The sequence below is a fragment of the Bacillus rossius genome, chromosome 18 (genome assembly GCF_032445375.1).
Source record: "Bacillus rossius redtenbacheri isolate Brsri chromosome 18, Brsri_v3, whole genome shotgun sequence".
Classification (NCBI taxonomy): Eukaryota; Metazoa; Arthropoda; class Insecta; order Phasmatodea; family Bacillidae; genus Bacillus; species Bacillus rossius.
Window position 1 is genome coordinate 27,352,073 of NC_086345.1, and position 21,432 is coordinate 27,373,504.

General features: G+C 39.5%; 1 protein-coding gene across 6 annotated transcripts in view; it reads left to right on the forward strand.

The window, feature by feature from the left end:
* LOC134541466 (lethal(2) giant larvae protein homolog 1) overlaps positions 1-21,432 on the forward strand; it is a 57,191-nt gene that overhangs the window by 22,654 nt on the left and 13,105 nt on the right. For 5 of the 6 annotated variants that reach the window (XR_010076638.1, XM_063384944.1, XM_063384945.1 and 2 more), the window contains exons 12-19: positions 745-1,009; positions 2,654-2,819; positions 10,638-10,786; positions 11,682-11,953; positions 15,872-16,107; positions 17,467-17,756; positions 18,542-18,659; positions 20,480-20,622. Coding sequence is in view for 5 of the 6 variants with exons in the window: in XM_063384944.1 (XP_063241014.1) it covers positions 745-1,009; positions 2,654-2,819; positions 10,638-10,786; positions 11,682-11,953; positions 15,872-16,107; positions 17,467-17,756; positions 18,542-18,659; positions 20,480-20,622 (1,639 nt within the window). In the remaining variant the exon portion in view is untranslated. The remainder of the gene's footprint in view (positions 1-744; positions 1,010-2,653; positions 2,820-10,637; positions 10,787-11,681; positions 11,954-15,871; positions 16,108-17,466; positions 17,757-18,541; positions 18,660-20,479; positions 20,623-21,432) is intronic. The other variant, XM_063384948.1, reaches the window with a different exon arrangement.

Consider the following 21,432-nt stretch of genomic DNA (forward strand, 5'->3'; position numbering starts at 1 on the left):
AATAATTTTTTCAAATATAATCACGAACAATTAGTTAAAAAAAAAAAGCCCGCCTTAACCTGTTTGATATTGTAGAAGATTTTTCTCGCACGGTGGTTGGCCGGTTCTTGCACGCTTCGGCTCAGGCGGAACGTGGCCAACAGTAATTTTTACAATCTTTAGAATTTTTATTTGACATTTTAACCCTTTAACTGCTATGATCGAGTTAACTCGATGTGCTCTAACATGCACACCAATGCGACGATCAAGATAACTCGGACGCGATCATTGTGATGCTGCATCAGTTGTACATTAACATGTAACATGTTTTGGTTTCTTTTATCTTAGGAGCGGTTAACGTAAAACTAAAAGCAAAACATATACTTCTCGATTCCACAATTATTTTGTTAGCACTTTCTCAAAATATAAAATTTAAAATCTACAAATTTTTGCCAACCGTATGTACGCAGCTAGTAAAACAAATAAAAATTTGTAAAAACAAATGATAAATTTTAGGATGGTGTAAATAAAGTGCAATTTTTTTTAAGAAAAGAATATTAAAAAAAACAGAACGGAAATATAGCAAAAAACTAGTGTAAATAAAATTTTTTGTTATTTTCACATTTTTGCTTTAAATACTCCAGCACAGAGGGGTTTGCAAAACCATCCAAGTATATAGCAGTTAAAGGGTTAAGTCGGGAATGTTTGACACTAGATGCAGGGGAAGGGGCCTGACACAGTGTCTCCGGACCTGTCCCCCCGCAGGTGGTGCCCATGAACATCGTCCTGGACCGGGACGGCTTCGTGTGGAAGGGGCACGACCAGCTGACGCCGCGCACGGGCGCGCTGCCCCTGCGCCCGGGGTTCCAGCCGGCCGTGGTGCTGCAGCTCCACCCGCCCGCCGCAGTGACGGCGCTGGCCGTGCACGCCGAGTGGGGCCTCGTGGCGGCCGGCACGGCCCACGGCCTGGCCGTCTTCGACCACCTGCGGGCCCGGCCCGTGCTCGCCAAGTGCACGCTCAACCCCAACGGTGCGTTCGCTCTCCTCGTGTCATCTCATGGTCTCATTGGCTCATCTCATGGTCTCATTGGCTCATCTCATGGTCTCATTGGCTCATCTCATGGTCTCATTGTCTCATCATGGTCTCATTGTCTCATTGGCTCATCTCATGGTCTCTTTGTCTCATTGGCTAATCTCATGGTCTCGTTGGCTCATCGGCTCATCTAATGGTCTCGTTGGCTCGTCTCATTGTCACATCTCACTGGCTCATATTGTATTGTATTTTCTCATCTTGTCATGTCATTGTTCTGTCGTCTCATCTCATCTCGACATCTCATTATTTCATCATCGCTTTGTCGCATCTCCCATCACCGTCTCTAATGACCTTTATGTAAATGATGCATTATACCACAAAATCATTAAGTAATTCTTTTAATTCGTGTTTTTTTTTTATTATTACACTGAGCCAAGTGGTGTTATAGTTATGAGTTGAAACCTGAAAATTTATTGAATTTGTCTGCTGTTTGATTTTTCCATTGGCTAATTTCTAAGTGAGAACCTTTTTTTTTTTCCATGTTAGTTGGCGCTGCCTGATTCTATTACTTATCTCCTATCTGGGTGTGTTTTGGCTCACGGTCGCAGAGAGATGTATCATTTAAATAAATACATATATCAAAATATTCTAGTGTACAAATATCAGCTGTGAATAATAACCAGGTTGGCCGGAGGGGGTGTTTGTATTAATATTCAAACAAATGTTTGTACATGGTATTTCACGTTTGTGTTAATGGTTATTAATTCCTAAACACAACTATAAAAGTAGCGTGTTTCCAAATAATTAGGTATATAATTTGAAAAAAAAAATTATTTCGGGAAATTTAAAATTTTACCCTGGGAAAGTCAGGAAAAATTTTTATCAAATTGTGTGGACATCCTGTTATGTATTTTGACATGACAACGTCTAATAAATCGATGAACGCCGGCTGCACGCACAAAAAAGTGTCCCGTAATGCACATTGTCCCGTTACACTCATTGTACGCTTGCGCCGCATCTATCTCTCTTCCACTCGACTGTTTATAAAGTGAAGTGAAAAGTTAATATGGTTTTAATTTCTTAATACAACAAAAATTTGGGCAATAAAGGTTAATTATTTTTGCATATTAAAAATCTGATTACTAGTATAATTTCAAGTATTTATTCTTTAATAATTAAAATAAAAATGATTCATTTTTATTCATAAAGTATGCAATCATTTCATCAATGTTTTGATATGACGTCTCGTTAAACTATCGTCCGTAAACCGACTTTACGGACAACCAATTTAATTTTTTTTTGCTGTGAGTAACTTATTATTTCACGCGGGCGACTACGACTGTCGTGACAATCACACCAGTTCACAATTGTTGACTTCAACAAGTAGCAAAAGGTAAAGTCCTACGCCATGTCAAGCTTCATCGCAAGCGGCATCGAAATTTTTGAAATTGCAAGATGTCGAGGCCTGATCCACGTTTACGAAAAAGAGCAGTATGTCATTAATGAAATTGTTGTGATGGAGTAACCGTATTTATTTTTTGCGTCTGAACACCAGAGGGGCGCAACGGGAAGTCCTGAGAACCTCAGGTCAGAGCGATACCCCGTTCAGGGATTAAGAGCCGTTCCGCTCGTCGCTTGCAGACCTGTCGGGGGCCGGGGAGGCGCCCATCTCGCGGCGCAAGTCCTTCAAGAAGTCCCTGCGCGAGTCCTTCAGGCGGCTGCGCAAGGGACGCTCGACCCGGCACGCGGACAAGCGCGGCGCGCAGAGCCCCGCCGCGTCCTCCCCCGCCGACAAGAAGAAAGAAGGGTAAGTTTGCGCGTTTGTCCTGAGCTCCGGGACCCGTAGGCCAATGTGCATTTCTCACATTCGTCCGTGTCAAATTGATTATTTGCTTCATTTTATATTCTGTGAAGGTCAGGTTGTTGTGATTTGAAAAAAATAATGAGCTCTATTTTTTTTTCCTCCTGTTCCAGTGTCATGATTTGTATGTTTAATAATCACACGTGAAGAGTTAGTATACGTGCAAGATATGTGCATTTTAGCTTACGCTATAGTGCCGTTTATTTGGAACACACTTATCAAGACATTCGGTTTATTTCAACTAGGATTTACTAATTACTAATGTACTAGGTTTTATCCTTACTACACATCAATAAATTCTGTATTTTCATCACAAGCTGTTTTGTTTTGTTAGTTCTACATCAGTTAGGGTTTTCGTAACGCCTCCTTAAAAATCCTTAAAAATTCCTTAATTTGTCTTTAATGGAATAAGGGTCCTTAAAAAAAAAACTCAATAAAGACTGATAGCTTGCAAGTAAAGGTTAAATATGGGATATTAATGTTCTTTTATTTCCAACTTAGCAGAAATTAACGCTTTGCTCATGCGGAGCACAATTGGTGAATTTCGGCCCACATGATAGAATTAATTTTTTCCTGTTTTTTATCTCACCTTTAAACTGAAAAATTTGTATTTTACTGTCTTACTTTGAACCTATAAAGTAAATGGAAATAAAATTAAATTTAAAGTTAGAGCTTCGAATTTCAGATAGCTACTATGATTGGATTAACTATGTGTTTCAGACATAATCATGTGCAACAGGGGCGTATCTGTTAAAATCAAACTAACCTAAGAAGCTTTTTTTTTTTTTTCCCCCATTAAAATTTTGGGGATTCTGTGATATACATAAATAGTTTTCGTCCTCTTGATAAAGAGGGAGGCGATGGAGTAAATGTGTCTGTAAGAAGTCCATGATTTTTGATCACACGAGAGCATGCAAATTATCTATGTCAGTTCCTTCGTTGAAGTATACAGTGGTATTGGAACTAAAAGTTGTATTTATGATTTTTATAGTTCTGCCTATCTAAAACTGGTGTTACATGCATTTTCAGGAAAAATTCCTTTTTTAATCCAGAATGTTGGTGGTCCGGACGGGGTCCGGTCCCATGTAGTCTGGAATAACGGGACTCTACTGTACTTTGAAACCAATTTTACTATTTCAATTATTCGAATTCATTTAGCTTAGGCATTTTGTTTGCTGTCCGACCATCAAAAGAATTTTTTTTTTTTTTTTTCGCAGTTTGGTTTTGTAGTTGAAGCAACATTTAAATGTCTCCTGGGGAAATGTCCATGATGTTCCTAACCCATGCTAGAATCCGGCTTTATTTTAGACCATAGTTTTAAAGAGGCAGTGGTATGTATTTTGGATTTTTTTTGAATGTAATTTGTTTATTACCTATTTTTACGTCAGTTTCTGTTTAAAGTGAATGTACAGTAGAACTCTGTTATAACGAATCTGAAGGGAGTAGTTTATATGTTCACTATAGAGGGGAAACTTTATATCTGGGAAAACTTTTATATTTGCAATACATACTCAAAAGCAAAATCTTAACTACACATAGGCCTAAGCCAAGAAAAGAACGAATGAAAATACTCAAAGCAACAGTTTTATGAGCAAATGCAGTTATTATTTTTAATGAACTACACATGTACAAACTTTCTATTACCTAATGGTTCTTGGAAATCGGCGTATTATCCTTTTTTCAGGCATTTAATACTCTCTGACGTTTTCGCAGCTTGAGAAAGAAGATTATTCAGCTTTTTTAATATTGTACTTAATGTGGATGTTGCAATTCCCAGTTCCTTTGCTATTAACATGTGCGGGACAGTGGGGTTGGAGTCTACCTTTTCAATAATGTCCAGTTTATCTCGCACAGATAATGCCTTACGTTTTTACCGCGTTTTTCACCCTTTTTTTTATGTACGTATTTCTTATTGAAGCACATTTGCAGCTTAGGAAAACAAAATTCTTTTTACCGTCAAAAGTAAATAAACGAAAAATAACGAGTCTGGCGCATCAAAGATCACTACGTATCATTTAGTGTCGCAGTTGCTAAAGCTGGAACGAAATTTTCTCACCTTCTATGGAAAAATTTAGTCCACAGAGTTCTATCTAGTGGTAGTCTTACGAACCTTACTCGATCAGAATACCAGAAACGTGAACAATAAAAATGAGACGTAAAAATATTGAATTTGCTGCTATAATGTACATATGTTTTTTTGTGGCGGTAATTTATTTAATTTAATTTTGATAACATATTAAATGTACACACGTTCGCCCATTCTTTAACTATGCAGGGAAAACAATTTTTTATTTTCACCAAACTGATCACCATTTCTGGCTACACAAAGCCTACAGAGGCCACTCGAATACAACTTGTTTATAATATGAACAGTGGACAATCGAGTAGCGTATTGCGAAGAAAAACTTCAATGTGACCCAGAATAGACGTTTTGTGAAAAAACTTGTAAATTATATGAAAATATTTTAGATAAATGTGCATTATGTCGGCAAAATTTGTTCGTAGTACACGGGAAAACGTATGAACATTGACAAAAGTTGTACGCTATATCCAATAAATTAATACATAACCTCACATCATTTTGCCGGGACTGAGACGGAAATTCACAATAATTGGGAATTCATTATAGGCGGGTTCACTATAAACGGGTTCTACTGTATTTGCAGCTGTTGAGGGCATCTCTTGTGTTAACGGAGCATGTTTGCCGCTAACCATGTTCTGTCGTTTGTCAGTCTGGAAGATGTCGTGGAAGATGTCGAAGCCGTTACTGGTGGGTCGGAGCCAAAAGATCTTTCAGGGTAAATTATGTAAAGATGGTAAATTTTTGCTTTTGCCGACTTCTCGTGGGAGATTGTCTTTTTTTTTTTTTTTCCAGCACTGTGATGGGATTTTCTTTTCTTTTTTTTTTAAGGCGTTGTTTGCTTGCTGATCAGCATGGTATGAATCTCTTAATTTCTCACTTGATCATATTTCAGGTTTTGTTTTGGTCTTGACCTTTCCTTCCAGGGTTGTTACATATGGATTGATATTGTATTTTTGACATGTATTCTTTTTTACGTAGTGGCTGTTTTTTGTATGAGTCCCGAATACATTAGAAACTAATACTCAATAGCTCTAAGATTCTCATGTGAAAACCTGGCGTAATAACGTCAAGTCTCGTAGATGGCAGACGGTATGCGCGGTATGAACAATTTGTTTGTTAAATACGCATGATAACAATGTTATGATAACCGAATTATTCTTTTCTCTTTAAAATATCATTATGCAGATTTACTGAGAGAAATAAATTGTCAGTGCTTGAAATTTCTTAAAAAGAATTTATTCATGTTTTACACCAGATAAAATGACATATCTTATAACGTTATAACATTTTATGTGTAAAATATTTTTGTAGTCACGCCCCTTGCCGCTAGGTTATTTTTCACACACTCGCTCGTGTTGTTAGTATAGAACTGTCCGAAAACTTGTAGCAAATTTTCGAATTTTTGATCACCAATACGAGAATATTTTATTATTCGTATTTGATTTGAATTCAGATACTAGAGGGGCAGATGTAATTGGTTAAATGGATATGAATACTAAAAATAATTTATACAAACATGAAATTGGCCGGTTTTAAAATTGAAATTGGCTTGAAAGTAACACCATAAAATCTTGTCGCCAGTGATGTGGAAGCCATGGCCTTTCAAGAGGGCATCAGTGCTGGGGTAGTAGGTTGTCGAGAATCCCAGCCCGAAGAGTTCTACCTTTGGATGCAGAACCACCTTGTGTACAGCACACGCTTCATCTGTTTGGCGAAACTTCTTCTAGCGCCAGGATGGAACGCCACTTGTCACGCGCTTAGTCGTACACGCGGGCAAAGTGTTCCTTAACTTCGTTGCTCGTGGTGCCTGCCAGCGCTCGCCATGCGACCTTTGTCCCTGTAATTTTCTGAACATTCTGTAGTGTTATCTCTTACTGTACATTAGTTCTGCATAGCTGTTTGTGCACCAAGTATGTATCCTCTGGTTACACGAGACATTGATGACTGGTACCATGCTACAGCAGTGGAGCCCTGTTTAAAGAGTACCTAAATCAACAAGACAGATCATCGCAACTGTTAAGTAGGGACCTAGTGTAAGCCACTTCCGTCTCACCGACGGTAAACCACTGCTCCACCGTTAAATAAATAAATAAATTGGAATCTATCAAGTTAACACATTGTCGCAAAATTCCGGTTCAATAGCTGTTCTTTACAATTCCTGTGTGCGAGAGCTACGATTTTACTCGCACTAACGTTATCACAAGGCAAAAACTGTGAAGAGGGGAGGGAGTGAATTGGAGTTATATTTATTGCCGCCGCTGGGAAGATTGTCAAAGGTACCAAATTGACCAACTGAATTTCTTATTTATTTGTTCATTTTTCATGATTCTTGTTATTGTACCTTGCCTTTTAAAGATGGTTCGCCTTTGTACGAGGGTTTTTACCGATGGATGATTCGGTTTGATTTGAGGGAATTACGTCAATAACGAAACTTTGTGAACTTTGTTGAGCGTACGTTGGAAGTCTAGGCGAACTAAGTGAGTGCTTGATTATATCTTTGTACAGCCCGTTCTATTTGCTCACAGTTATATCTTTATAATTCTGGGCCAGTCAGAGTCCCCAATCACAGGCTACGCAGTCGAGAAATCTCACAAGTCAGCAGCCAATGAGCTGGCGACATTTGCCCAAGTATGCTTAGTATTGTGGAGTGATTCCTATAAGTCATTTAACGTGTGAGTTGATCAGGATCCTACATATTAGTCAGAAAATGGAATTAAGAGAAATCTCAAACACGTTTCTTGTAACAGGGCTCTATTGTCTGTCGATAACTTTACGAGTATACATCCAATTTTTGCACCGTAGGTGTTTGTATTACCTGCACATTCCTGTAAAAAAAAAATTTCAGTAGTAAGTAATTATTTTAAATTAGAGTTGTACTTAGTTTCTGCTTTGTCGATTCATGTAGTGTTAATAAGTAATGTTTTAGATACCCAGCCATGAATTGTACAGCGCATGGTTATGTAACAGTTGTAAAAATATTGTTGCAGTGTGTGTGTTGAATTTGTGTAAACTGTAACCTACTTATGAGGTTTTTTTGTGTATTTGCTATACGTATATAGAGTTTCTGTAATATAGAATGCACAATGTTTAAAAGTTGGTCAGTTCTCCTGTAATAAGCTTTTCTGTTTTGTTTAAATGTAAGTTACATATATACTTGGACTTTAACAGTTAGGTCTCATGCACACTGGATGTACGAAACCCTGTCGTCCAAAGTTACAGGACTACATAAGAACGATCACGACTGTTGAAATACTACAAACATTCACACACTGTATACAAATTAGTCATGGGTATACCCGTTATTTTGGTATTTGAACATACGACTTTCAAAAATTGGTTGTTGGATTATTTATTGCGTCTCAAGGCATCTTCACATTATGTCTCTCGCTTCAAGCATAAATAACCGTGAAACTGCTTTGGATTGTTTTTAATTTGTCCCAGGTGTGATTAAATTTTCCTACTTCCTTTTTATTCTTTTTTTTTTTTTTTTAATCGTATTACATTCACCCACTTTTTTATTTGATGGTGGTCGCATGTTCCGAGTCTCTACTGATAGTCATCCAAAAGCCATATCCATAGCCGTAGGGACAAGCCGAAGTAACTCTGAAAAGCTTTTTCATGTACCTTTTAACACCGAAATGCAATATAATACACCTTACATCACCGAAGCACAACTAAAATATTAAAATAACCAGCACTCTAAAACCTCACTCAAATCACAAAAGTATATTTTCTTAATATGTTAAATTCAGTGATAGAACATTATTCAGCTTGTTTGTGCTCAATCTAAAACGTATCATTAAATGGACTGGGGAAAAAAAAAATTAATTTTACTTTGAGGAGCGTCCATCTTGTATCAGTAACTCATTTTTACATTCCTAAAATTTCTAGTTTTACATTCTTGCCATTTCTGCATTTTTAAATTCCTGCAGTTTCTACATTTTTTTACATTCCTGCCATTTCTACATTTTTTTCAAACATACAAACACTTGGTGATTTTTTTTTTTATTGTATAATTCCATCATGCATCATTGAAAATGCAGTTATTTTAATAATAATATGTTATCTTTAAGAAAAAATTTTTTATAAAGCCAATAACACTGTAATCATCTTTTTTTTGGAATGGGTAAAAAGAAAACCATTAAAATCTTGTCTCTAGCAATAGGTTACTGATGTTTTCTTGCTTTTTAAGTTTTTATAGTCCTGTGAACTTTCCATAATCATATTGGACGTATCCACAATCATTGTGTGCATTACACACGCAGTGTGGGTCGTGTGTACACGTATAACTTCCATATACATCCAGTGTACACAAGGTCTTAATGTGATTCGAAAACCAGAAGACTTTACATAAAAGGCTACTTCCATTGTTTAAGATGAAAATTATTCTCGATAGTAAGATAACTAAGGCAACCAGGGAGGAAAAAAATTGTTCTCTAGTATGTTACAAATTTATATTTAACCACTGTGTTAAAAATGTATTTTTGTATATATGATGTGTATGTCTAAACACTCGGTAATTTAATTTGCAGATTGACAATTGTTTAGACACATACATAAAATTTCAGAAATAAATTAGGGTATATTAAAAAATTAAAAATTGCAGAACATTACTGAGCATTTAGTAGTGTATAAGTAAATAAGATCAGTACACTGTTATAAAATATTAGTACATAAATAAATATATTTGATGTGAATGCGCTCCAATGATCAAACAAAGCCAAAATGTTTTTCAAATTTAAGCAAAAACCGTTGAAACAAGATGTCTATCAGTTATGTTTCTTCAAAAATAATAATTGAATGTTATTGGATAATGCTTATAATAAAATACAAAAGAAACTGTATTTCCAAAAATTTTCTTTTAGAAATTAAAAAAATTTAATTTAATTTAAAAAAAAAAAATTTGTTACATTATAAAGTTTTGTTTAAAACATTCGTGCTCTTTGGATACATCTGGCAACATGGCACATCGAAACTAGGACAGCGGTAGTATCAGGAATCATGCATTGGAAAGAGATAGAGAGAGAGAGAGTAAATGCCCATTAAAAGGAAAAGGATGAGACGCACTGTTTGTTCCAGTCTTGCTTTGTCTGTCTCGCATCCGTTTTGATTTTTTTTTTTTTTTTGACATGACAACGTCTAATAAATTGATGAACGCTGGCTGCACGCACGAAAAAGGATTATTCATTGTCCCGTTACACTTTGTCCTGTTACGCTCATTGTACGCTGACACCGCATCTCTCTCTCTTCCACTCAATTGGAACAACCATTGATTTGACTTTTTCGAGGCACATTAAACTTGAAACACTCCCATCCGTTTCCTACTTTTCCTATCATCGTCCTATCCTTAACAGAATAACACAGATTGGAAGAAGTTAAATAGCAAGCATGTACAAAAGCTACAGTTAAAATAATCTGTTCGTTAAAGTAATAAACATATTATGAATTAATGAGTGCAAACAAAAGTAAATTTGTCAAATAAATTGTAGATTTCATTTTGCTCCTTTGTATCCATACGAAATAGTGATAATTCAGTAAAAATGATTCGATTTTATCCATAATAGTATGCAATCATTTCATCAGTGTTTTGTTATGGTGTCGTCACGTTAAACTATCGTCCGTGAACCGACTTTACAGACAACCTATTTTTTTTTTTTTTTACCGCGGTGTCGTGTCGGCAGGACTGGGGACGGCTCCTCGCCGTCCACCGCCCCGGTCAGCCCCTCGGAGGCGAAGCCGATCGAGCGGCAGGTGGAAGCCCGGCCGGCGGACGACTCCCTGGGCAGCATGGTGCGCTGCCTGTTCTTCGCCAAGACGTTCATCATCAGTGGTGAGTGTCCTCCTCACGGACGCACGACACGACACTTTCCGAAATGTTTTCCACTTGCCGCCACTCGGGAAGGGGTTTTCACGTGAGCCCGTTGAACTTCTTCAGTTTTGTACAGGGGGCGCCCCTGACATTGTTAGCTGCGGAGAGAGAGAGAGAGAGAGGGGGAAGAGAGAGACTAACCTGTCAGCACGTGTTCTGTTTCCTCCGCCGACGCCAGGCTGACCTTTCGCTATCGATCCTGCGGCGATCCCTGGGTAGTGACAGAATCGTGGCCACTTGAAAATAGGATTCATACTTCGTAAAGCCCACCACGGCCTAAACCAATCACCCGAGGCTAATCGTGGCTGTACCGACGTAAAGGCCCGCTCTTGACGGCAACGGTGAAACGCTGGCCCCGACGCTCCCCCCCTTACGTCCCCTGCCGATGACGTAACTGCACAGCGGCGGCGAACGCTAAAATGCACGGTAGGATGGTCTAGTGTTCAGTCGCAAGCGAGCAAGCAACTAAATTACTTGTTCGATTTTCTCCAAACAACGTTTTATTCTTTTCGTTAGATTGTAAATTACCTTTTGTGAAGGGAAACACTTTAATATTTCGTGCACAATATTTTTTTTTACGCCAGCAGCGAGGAATAGTGCTGAAACCAAAAGTGAAGATAAATTAAGCATCATTTACTAAGCAAACATGTTCATTTCTATTTAATAGCAGCTAAACAGTGCCTAATTTATTAAATTTTAATATTTGTCTTTAAAAGTGAAATTAAATCATAGTCAAATAAACATGCCAAGTGTTTTTTTTTTTATTTTAAAAAAAGGTCGTGGTTTAGTAGTGTTTGTTGCGAAGCGGGCGGTGTCGGGTGAGAGCGAGGGCGTCGCGGTGGTCCCTGACCCGCAGTGCAGACCATGACGGCCACGCTGTGGGCGGGCACCAACAACGGCACGGTGTACGTGTTCACCGTGTCGGTGCCGGGCGCTCCGGGGCGCCCCGAGGAGGACGTGGTGTGCCAGCTGGCCAAGGAGATCCAGCTGAAGCACCGCGCGCCCGTCGTCTCCGTGGCCGTGCTGGACGGGGCGGGCGCCGCGCTTCCCGGGCCGCTGGCCCCGGCGACGCAGCCGGACGCCCCGGGCCCGCACCGCGTCGTCATCAGCTCCGAGGAGCAGTTCAAGGTGCGCCCCGGCCCCATTCTAGTTGTTTCACTGTCGCACATTTAGAGTGATCCTTAAAGCAAGTTTTCCACTTGGGCAAAAAGACATTAATACAGTAAACGTCCGTTATAACGTAAATTTACAACGGCTCCAAAAGTTTATGTTATAGCGTATTTCCGTTATAGCCAAAAATTAAAAAAAAAAAAAAAAAATCTTATTTTTGCAGCATTTTTAAAATATATTATTTTCTCGCTGGTTTTTACTATGGAAATTCACAACAAAAGTAAAGGAAATATACATTAAACTTACTAAAATAACATTTTTAAGCTATATCAGCACTTGCCGACTGCGAAATATGAGACCGCGTGGCCGTGATAAGGCCGTCACGCACATCGTTGCTAGGCGCACAGCTAGGCTGATGATATCGGGTGCATATTTGCGGAGTTTTGAATACAAAAAAAAATTTTAAAAAATCACTGATTACGTTGGACAACCATACATATTATATAAAATAATTTTTTCCGACAATTGCTCAGTAACACAAAAATAATCACTCGTACAGACCCTTGAAAAATAACACAAAATTAAAAATAACTTTTTAAAAAACGAATTAATTTTTGTTTGCCTTGATTTCACTAGACTTTCGGACAAAATAAACGACTGGACCTCTTAGAAGTTCATCAAATCTTTCGTCGAAGCATTTGTATACTGATAAAAACGACTGATTGTGTCAAGTACCTCCATCATTAACGTTTTCGACGGGACAGATACGTCACTTGGGACGTCGTCATTATTGTCATCATCTTCAGACGCCGCTTCATTTTGATTAGTAGAGACGAGCTCAACAAGTTCCGTGTTCGTCAACTCCCCGCATGCTTACGATGCAAGTGTGAGACGAGTTATGCTCATTTACGGGCTACAGTCGGTGTGATTCTAAATAAGTAATGCTTGCAGCGGGGCCCTGTCTTGCTTTCGTTGCCGCGAGGCAAGCTATGCTCGCTGTGGGGCCCCGCCTTGTGCGGTGTTGCCAAGACGGCCACATCATGCGCGTTGTTTAATTTGCCGGACGCGTGGAATTGTGCGAAGCTGTTTTTCATTTGTTAAGGAAATTGTAGATGTTTTCTCATTGTTTTAGAGCAAAATTACAGGTGTGTAATCTATCGCTATAGCGAAAATGAGCCCACGCTGCATTCGTTATTTCCGAAATTTTTATCCTACGCAGCATATGCAAAACTGACGGTGCCGATGGCAATTGTCGTTATAGCGGACTTTACGTTATAGACCGTATTCGCTACAACGGACTTTCACTGTAGTTCGGAACTGATTTAGCTATGTTTCTCATCATTATGCCAATAAACATTAATCAAACGATAATTTTAGCGTTAAAATAGGCCTGTAATGTTATTAAAATGGTGAAAATATTTCCTTAAAGCAATAAGTGTGATCCTTAATGCAAGGTTTTCACTTGGGTAAAAAAAAAAAATTAATATTACACTGTGTGGTTTAATATGTGCTTAAAAAACTGGCTTGTGTTGGTTTTGGTCCGGATAAACATATGGTGCGGGTCTGGAAAAATATATATGGTGCAATCCATATTCGCGAGCAACCCTTACAGTTAAAATGTTAGATATTTATGCCCAAAATTACATTTATGACCCTTCCTTGGATGAATATGGTAATAATTTTACATAGGTTCTTACAAATTTAAAGCTTTTCAGAAATTTTCATAATTTTTGTCAAATGCTCACATCCGCAAAGCACCATAATTAACTTTAATCATACAGTTATATTTATAAAATCAGTCAGTATAAGAAGACTTAAAAGGTAATATGATAGCAGATAAATACATCTGTGAATATTTGTGTTGGCAGTGGTAGAGACAATTATGTAACCTGAACTTTTAAACTCAGAACTACACAGCTCTACAGTTTATAGAGGTTTTTTTTCCCAGATCTTTATTAATAGTACAATATAAAGTGGAGTTTTAAGTTTTAGGTATGTTTTAATGAGATTTCGCTAAAGCAGAGGGTGAAGAAAAAATTTTTCCACTTGTAAATTATTTTTGTGACACAGTGGTAAAACACTGGATTATCGTGGGGTTGGTTGGGTGTGGGTGGGAGGGAGGTGGTTGTTTTGTATACAAATATATACATTTTTATTCTGAACTTGACGAAAGCTTGCTCACCGAACTTTCAAATCAAGAGGAAGGTCATTTTGTGTATCTGTTATTAAAAAAAAATTACATTCTAATCTCTGTTTGCTAATCCTAGACCCTTTCATTGCCTGGTATATTTCATGTTACATACATTCCTGTGGTATTTATTACTAGTTGTCTTATTACTTAAATATCAAATTTCATTTTTGTGTTTGCATCTGTATGTTTGTTGGGTTGATGGTTTTATTCAAATTTTGGTACAATTTATCTTGGACCAAAATAAGAAAAAAATTCGGTCTACCTGCAATTTTAAATAATATAAAAAAAAATTGTGATCTTAAATCGAACTTGTTAATCCTGTGTAAAGCCCGGGCTAAGCGACGTACTTCAGCTTGTTTGATGAACATTCACAAGTCTCCTTGACGGAAATAATAGAAACAAATTCCAACGAATTGTAACGAAATAAATCATTGGAAAGGGCTCAAATGTGTGAAAATGTTTTCTAATCGAACATATATTAATGTAAAATAAACGAAATATTCTTAAACGATACGGGGTCGAAATTAAATAAATCCAATTGAAACTAACCAAGTCGGAAAACTGATACATCAAACAAAATCACTCGATACAATTTAAATTAAAATGAATTTTACCAAATGCACTTAAATAAGTAAAATGAAGAAGAAAAGATCAAAAAGCATCAAAAGAACCCAGTTTATGACGAGTTGGTGAACTTTAATAGAATCAAATACCAATGAATTATAACGAAATATATCACACACCGAGAATAATAGGGCCACATCTCAAAAAAACTACATTTTACAGGAGAGTGAATAATTGAAAGTTTATTCTTAGCCTCAGCAATCAGGAAGTTCATAATGTCGGCACTGTTTCTATGGCACAAGTCAAAATATGGCCATGGTGTATTCCAACCCACCCTCAGCTGTACGAATAATAAGGCCGCATGTCGACATGTGGCTGTATTATTCTGATTTCTGTTTTACAAATCTAAAATGTAATAAGGACATATCTCATCTCAGGTGAATAAATATTGTACAGTAAGTCCTCTATTTACGTCGTACCGATTTACGTCGTTTCGGATTAACGTCGCTAATGTTTGAGTACTCATGTTTCAATTTAAGTTGTCGCCGATTCACAATAACGTCGTTTACAATGACCGTAAATCTTTATTTTAACCAAAACACTGTATATAATTTGTTTATAATTCTTTGTTTCCTTCGGTAGATAATTTATGCTATGTAGCGTAAGCTACACGTTCACCGCCTTATCTTATCATACATCATGAGGGACGCTTCCTGCTCTCCGCTGCTTTATATTTCAATCAATAAAGGTAATAAAGCAGCTGGTTAAATAACCATTCTATAAAGCTGAGAAGTACTAGTTGGACTTGTTTCCCACGCTGTTGGTTGTCATTTGCTGATAAAATTGCCCGTTGTCACGTCTGTATGCCAGCACTTCCGGCCGACCGGTGGCATGAAACATGGCTCATTTTGCGTCGTTTCTATTTACGTCGCGGTTTTCAGGAACGTAACCCCGACGTAAACCGAGGACTTACTGTACTACATATATGGCCTTGTTATACCGAATAGATATAGCCGTAGACATTACAAATATACAAAAAAGTAAAAAAAAAAAAAAAAAAAAAAATATTTTTTTTTTGTTTTTGAGATGTGCCCTATTATTCCCGGTGTGCGATATAACGCACGACGGAAGTTGTTGAGTGTCGAGGTGTAGCCGTGGACGCACCTTGCGAACACCCACAGATCTTCACCCTGCCCGGCCTGAAGCCGTTCGGCAAGTTCAAGCTGACGGCGCACGAGGGCTCGCGCGTGCGCCGCGCCGCGCTGGCGACCTTCTCGACGGCACGGCCCGGCACGGCCGCGCAGCACTCGGAGACGTGCCTGGTGTGCCTGACCAACACGGGCGACTGCGTGGTGCTGAGCCTGCCGGAGCTGAGGCGGCAGCTTGACGCCGCCGTGGTCCGGCGCGAGGACATCAAGTGAGTCGGCGCGCGCCTCTCCCGTTCCCAGCCCACGGTTTCACATTCACATTAGTGACTAGGTGCGACCTGCCTCGCCTCGGCCCGACAGGTTTACAGCTGATTAAGGCCCGGACGTGCCTGGACTCATTCGGCGGCGACCGAAGGAAGCCCTGGCTGGACGTGAGAAACCAGTCGTGCGTGGGCTGGAGGGCCACAGTGTTACCTCGGTACCTCCCCCGACCACTGGACTGTGGGAATGTATCGGAAATTTCGCGGATTCCTCTGGCCCCAGGATAGAATTCAAAATTATGGGTGCGCTTGACCCGTGTTTGCTTTCCCATTTGGTTGATTTATTAGCGAGGAACATTCTTATCCTTGTTTGGCACTACCTGATTCGCTTACTTCTCTCCTAGCTGGACATCGTCGGCTCACGGTCGTAGAGGGGCGTGTCCAGATAACTGGCTGTCCGATCACGAGCACACTGCGACAGCGTGGAGGTTTGCATTCCAGCTTGCGACTGAATGAATGCGCGAAAATTCCGTGGCTCTATTAATCACTGATCAACTTTTAGACTTTTCTAGTTGTTTGACTTTACCGAAATGAAAAAAATATATATACATACAGCGCACACATTTTCCATGATTAGCTGCCAAAGTTACACTTATTTTAACGTTCTTGGGTTGTACAATCAAGGAGAATTGAAATTTATTGCAGAACTGGAAACTTGTTTAGGTTTAACTGCAACGCCACTGGCTACTTGGTGATATGGTTTGCATTTCTCTCACAAAAAATCATTTCTTGTTTCTTTGGCTGGCAAGATCGTAACAAAATTTGAGAATTTTGAAATGCCGGGTAAAATTAATTATTATTTTCTGAATGAAATTCAAACTATTCAAACGTATTAAGCGTAAACAAGTACATCAACAGGAGGAATATATATATATTCACAGGGTGCATTTGTTTAGATAACATAACACAAAAACTTGTGCTTCACTTTTTTTTTTTATTCTTGTCAGTTAGCTCACCTGATTCAGTCAACCATTTTCTTTTGTATGTACTGTGGTTATCCTGAACGAAATATTCTGTTTACATTCATTTCCTTTTGAGTTAGAGTATAATGTACTTGAATTTTTCTTGGTGTGTGAATTAAGGCCAATGAATGTTTTCGTGAGTGGATTTCGTGCGGTTTCGTGCAGTAATTTCAGCGGAAGTTCATTTTGTGTGTTTCCACACTTGCATATAAAACACTTCCACAGTTGTGTTTATTAGTTTCGTTTTCAGAGTATTTCATGTTAAAAGCCTGCGAATGGGTTGAGGTGTAAACTGAGTGCGGGGTCTCTTGGTGGTCCTGCGAGTGTGGGTTGTGGTGCTGTGCAGCGGGATTTCGAGCCTGACGTTCACGGCGAGCGGTGAGGCGTTCTACCTGCACTCGTCGAGCGAGCTGCAGCGCATCTCGCTGTCGGCGGCGCGCGTGACGCAGCCGCGCTGCCGCCTGGAGCTGCCCGAGGGGGCGCGGGACACGGAGGAGGAGGAGGCGGCGGCGGCGGCCGACGACGAGGGGCGGATCGAGGGGCGGGAGGAGTCCGCGCCCTCCCCCACCGCCCGCCAGCAGCAGTCCGCCCCGCCGGCCCCGGCCGTCGTCGTCAACGGGGACGCCGGCAGCCGAGGTGGGCCTCACCCCCCCTCTGTAGCACACCTCCTGAAGACCCCACCTGAACATCTTGCTAAACTAAGAAGCGGCCATAGCACTGAAGAGTACTGCTGGCTCGCTGTAGGAAAGGTTTTGATGGAGATTAAAAACTTGACAGAAAACCAGCTTCCACTGTGCAGCTTATGTTTCCCCCCCCCCCCCCTCCTTCTTTGCGACAGAAGAGAGGGGAGTGACTGAAATTCTCTGTCGCAAAGAAGGGAGGGGGAGAACCTAAGCTGCGCAGTGGAAGCTGGTTTTTCATCAGCTTTTTAATCTCCGTCAAAACCTTTCCTACAGCGAGCTAGTAGTACATCCCGCATTACACACACACACACAAACGATGTGGGAAAAATTTGGCTTTGCTAATAAATTTCCCTTTCGTAAATAAAAATTCTCGAAAAATTGTGAAACCAAAAAAAATTTGGCCAATATTCAACTGATGAAGTACATTTAAAAAAAAATTTTAAAACGCGATACGATTAGGTATTGTTGCGTGTACAACCAAGCAGTTTCTGAATATTTGTCTTGGAAAAGGCGGTTTCGCAAGTTCTGTAACGCTTTGTGTCAGGAATTCATGCTCTCTCTTTTTTTGTGAAGTTGTTAATGACATTTTGTGTGCTGTGCTTCACGTGTGTCCGGTGGGGATAACAGCTGTGGCTGCCGTGTGTTGTCCGGGGCTTGTGTGAGAGAGTGCTGCGATGCTTGTGTGCGCTTGTGTGTCGTCCCGGGGGGCAGAGCGCGGGCCGTGGGCGTGTGTTGCAGACGGCAGCGAGTCGAAGGGCGACGGCGCCCTGGAGAACAGCATCGACGAGGAGAGGAGCGACCTGAGCGCCCTCAGCGTCGGGGACATCACCATAGACTCCGTCAAGGACCACCTCATGTGAGTGCGACTCGCTCGCTCGCGTTCCCTGCCTCTCCCAGCTACCTCATTGTTAGAGACCTCACTTACGAGACAGCACCGCCTTTAGTTAGTCTTTTTTTTTATGAAATTATGAGTTATTTTTATTTTCTTTATTATCATACATAAAAGTGACTTTTTTTTAGTTAGGTTTTTTTTGTTCGAAGAATCTTCCAGTAGAGCCCAAGTGTCATGTTAATATAGAATACAGTGAGATCTCATTACATACGTATAGGAAAAATACCCACAGATTTTTTTTTTGTTCTTAGTAATAAAAGTACTCTATTTTCTGAACTGCTTTTAATTTAAAAAAAAATTAAAAATATTTTGTAGGAATCAAAAAACTTTTTTTTTTTAAAGTGGTCTGTTCGAATCCTGTGTTGCAGGAAACAAATCCCAATTTTTTAATAAATCTTTCTAGCTTCATTTATTTTTTTAAAATTTAAATATTTGATTTAGTCCTGCTTAATGTATATAGTCATAACAAATAATTAAAAAAAATAATAATAATAATATTTTGATTTGAAGTGTTGAATCGAATACCAAATTATTCATGATATTCAATATTTTTTGAAAACTGATGGACTCCTAACTGTAGTGAGCATTTAGGTTCCAAAAATCCTTAAGAGGGGAGTACCCTAAATTATTCTGATTTTAATTTTTCTTGTTTTTCCAGGTGATTTTAAATATTTTCATAATATGATCACATTTATTTGTTTGTAAAGGAACCTTTTTTTTTCCCCCTATTAAACAAGTCCTTTTTTTTATGAAGTTTTGAGTTAAATTATATTTTCAACATTATCATACATGAATGAATAAAAATTAGTTCATCCTAAAATACTGAAAAACTCAAAGCTTTCAATGGGTTTGGGAGAAACCTCATTCAAGATGAAGGCTGCATTTAATGTGTTCAATCAATACTTGCTGGTGACAAAAATAAAAAAATTTGCTTTTGAGTCCACAAAAAAAAAAAACATGAAATAAGGAATTTTTGGTAAAAACGAGCCCTTTTTTTTTATGAAAAATTTAGTTGGTCCGATTATGAATTCATATTAAATTGTTTTTAAATAGGAAATATAATCAGAATAATTTAGAATGCTATGTCTTAAGGGAGTGCCTCCCATTTCAGGTCAAGATTTTATATTTACAGTAATGACAGATAAACTTGAAGACTTTTTCAATGGTTTAAATTTCACAAAATGAAAAATATATACAGCGCATACTTTTTGCGTAATTAGCTGCCAAAGTTACATTTTTAACGTTTTTGGGTTGTACAAATGAGGAGAATTTAATTTATTGCAGAACTGAAATTTTTTTATGTTTAACTGAAATGCCACTGGCTACTTCAAGAAAAGGTTTGAATATCTTTCAGAAGATATTGATTAATTTTACCTGGCATTTCAAAATTCTCAAATTTGATTCGATTTCGACAGCCGAGAAACGTGAAATGGGTTGTTGTGATGGAAATGCAAAACCATATCACGAAGTAGGCAGTGGCATTGCAGTTAAACCTAAAAAGTTTTTCAGTTGTGCAATAAAAATAAATTCTCCTTATTCGTACAACCCAAAAAAAACGTTAAAAAACGTAACTTTGGCAGCTAATTGTGCAAAAAAGTATGCGCTGTGTATATTTTTTTCATTTCGTGAAAGTTAAACAATTGGAAAGGTTTGAAAGTTGATCAGTGATTATTATAAGTATAAAATCATGACCTGAAATGGGAGGCACCTCCTGAAGTGTCTGTGCCCTGAGCGGTGTGGCGTGAATCGCTGCCGGAGAGGGACTTGTCCACGTGTCGCTGCAGCTCTGCGGCGGAGGACGGCCGCTCCTCGACGGAGGTGAAGGTGGAGCGCACCACGGAGACCCAGTCCGTGGTCGTCAAGACGACCGTCGTCAGCAGCAGCAGCGAGACCACGACCGTCGTCAACTCTGCCAGCGCCGGCGACAGTGAGTCCGCTCGCTTCTTCCTCCCCCTGCCCTGCCCCTCCCCGCACGCTCCCTCGTCCGTCCGCGCTTAGGAGTTCTTCTCGGTAGCAGCTGTGAGAGAATTAAAGAATTTGAACCCTGCTCTTATGTCGTTTGGTTTTGAAGCATCTCGTACTCGCGGAAATGAAAAGGGGAACTGTAATGTTTTGTACCGTTGCGTGCGGTGGGATCGTGCCACCCGCGCTTAAGTTTGACCCTCCTCGGGGCAAGGGCGTGAGGACAGATCGTTGACCGCGGTGTTTGCTGGAGTTATGCAACGGGGCGGTTACAGCGCCCTGTCGCAAGTTCGGCGGATCACCGGTTGGGGATCTTGATTTCGAAAACTACTACAAGAGAGCCTTACGATCGGGGCCGAGCAGTTTCCGCGTAAAGATTTTGTGGTTTCGCGGTCGGCTGGGATTATTCCGGGCGCATGTCCGCTGTCGGTACGCCAGTCTCGGCCATCCAGTGCGGAAGCAATCACGTCCTGAGTGGCCCGGCCCGGCCGAACAGGCCAATAGCAAACTGCCGCCAAAGGAGCGATCGCTAGCACAGGCATACATTATTACAGTCCAATGAGGGATCAGATTTTTTTTTTTTTTTTTTTTTTTGTGTGAAAAATACTTGTCACTTACTTTTGACTCACGAAAGGGTTGTATTTTTTTTTGGAGGGGATGTTTGAGTTTTTTCTTCCCCTGTGATTTGATACAGGAAAATATTTTGAAAATGCTGATACAAAATGTGCTTGGTATCTAATGAAATAAAAAGAAAGTGAGTGGCACCATGCACGTT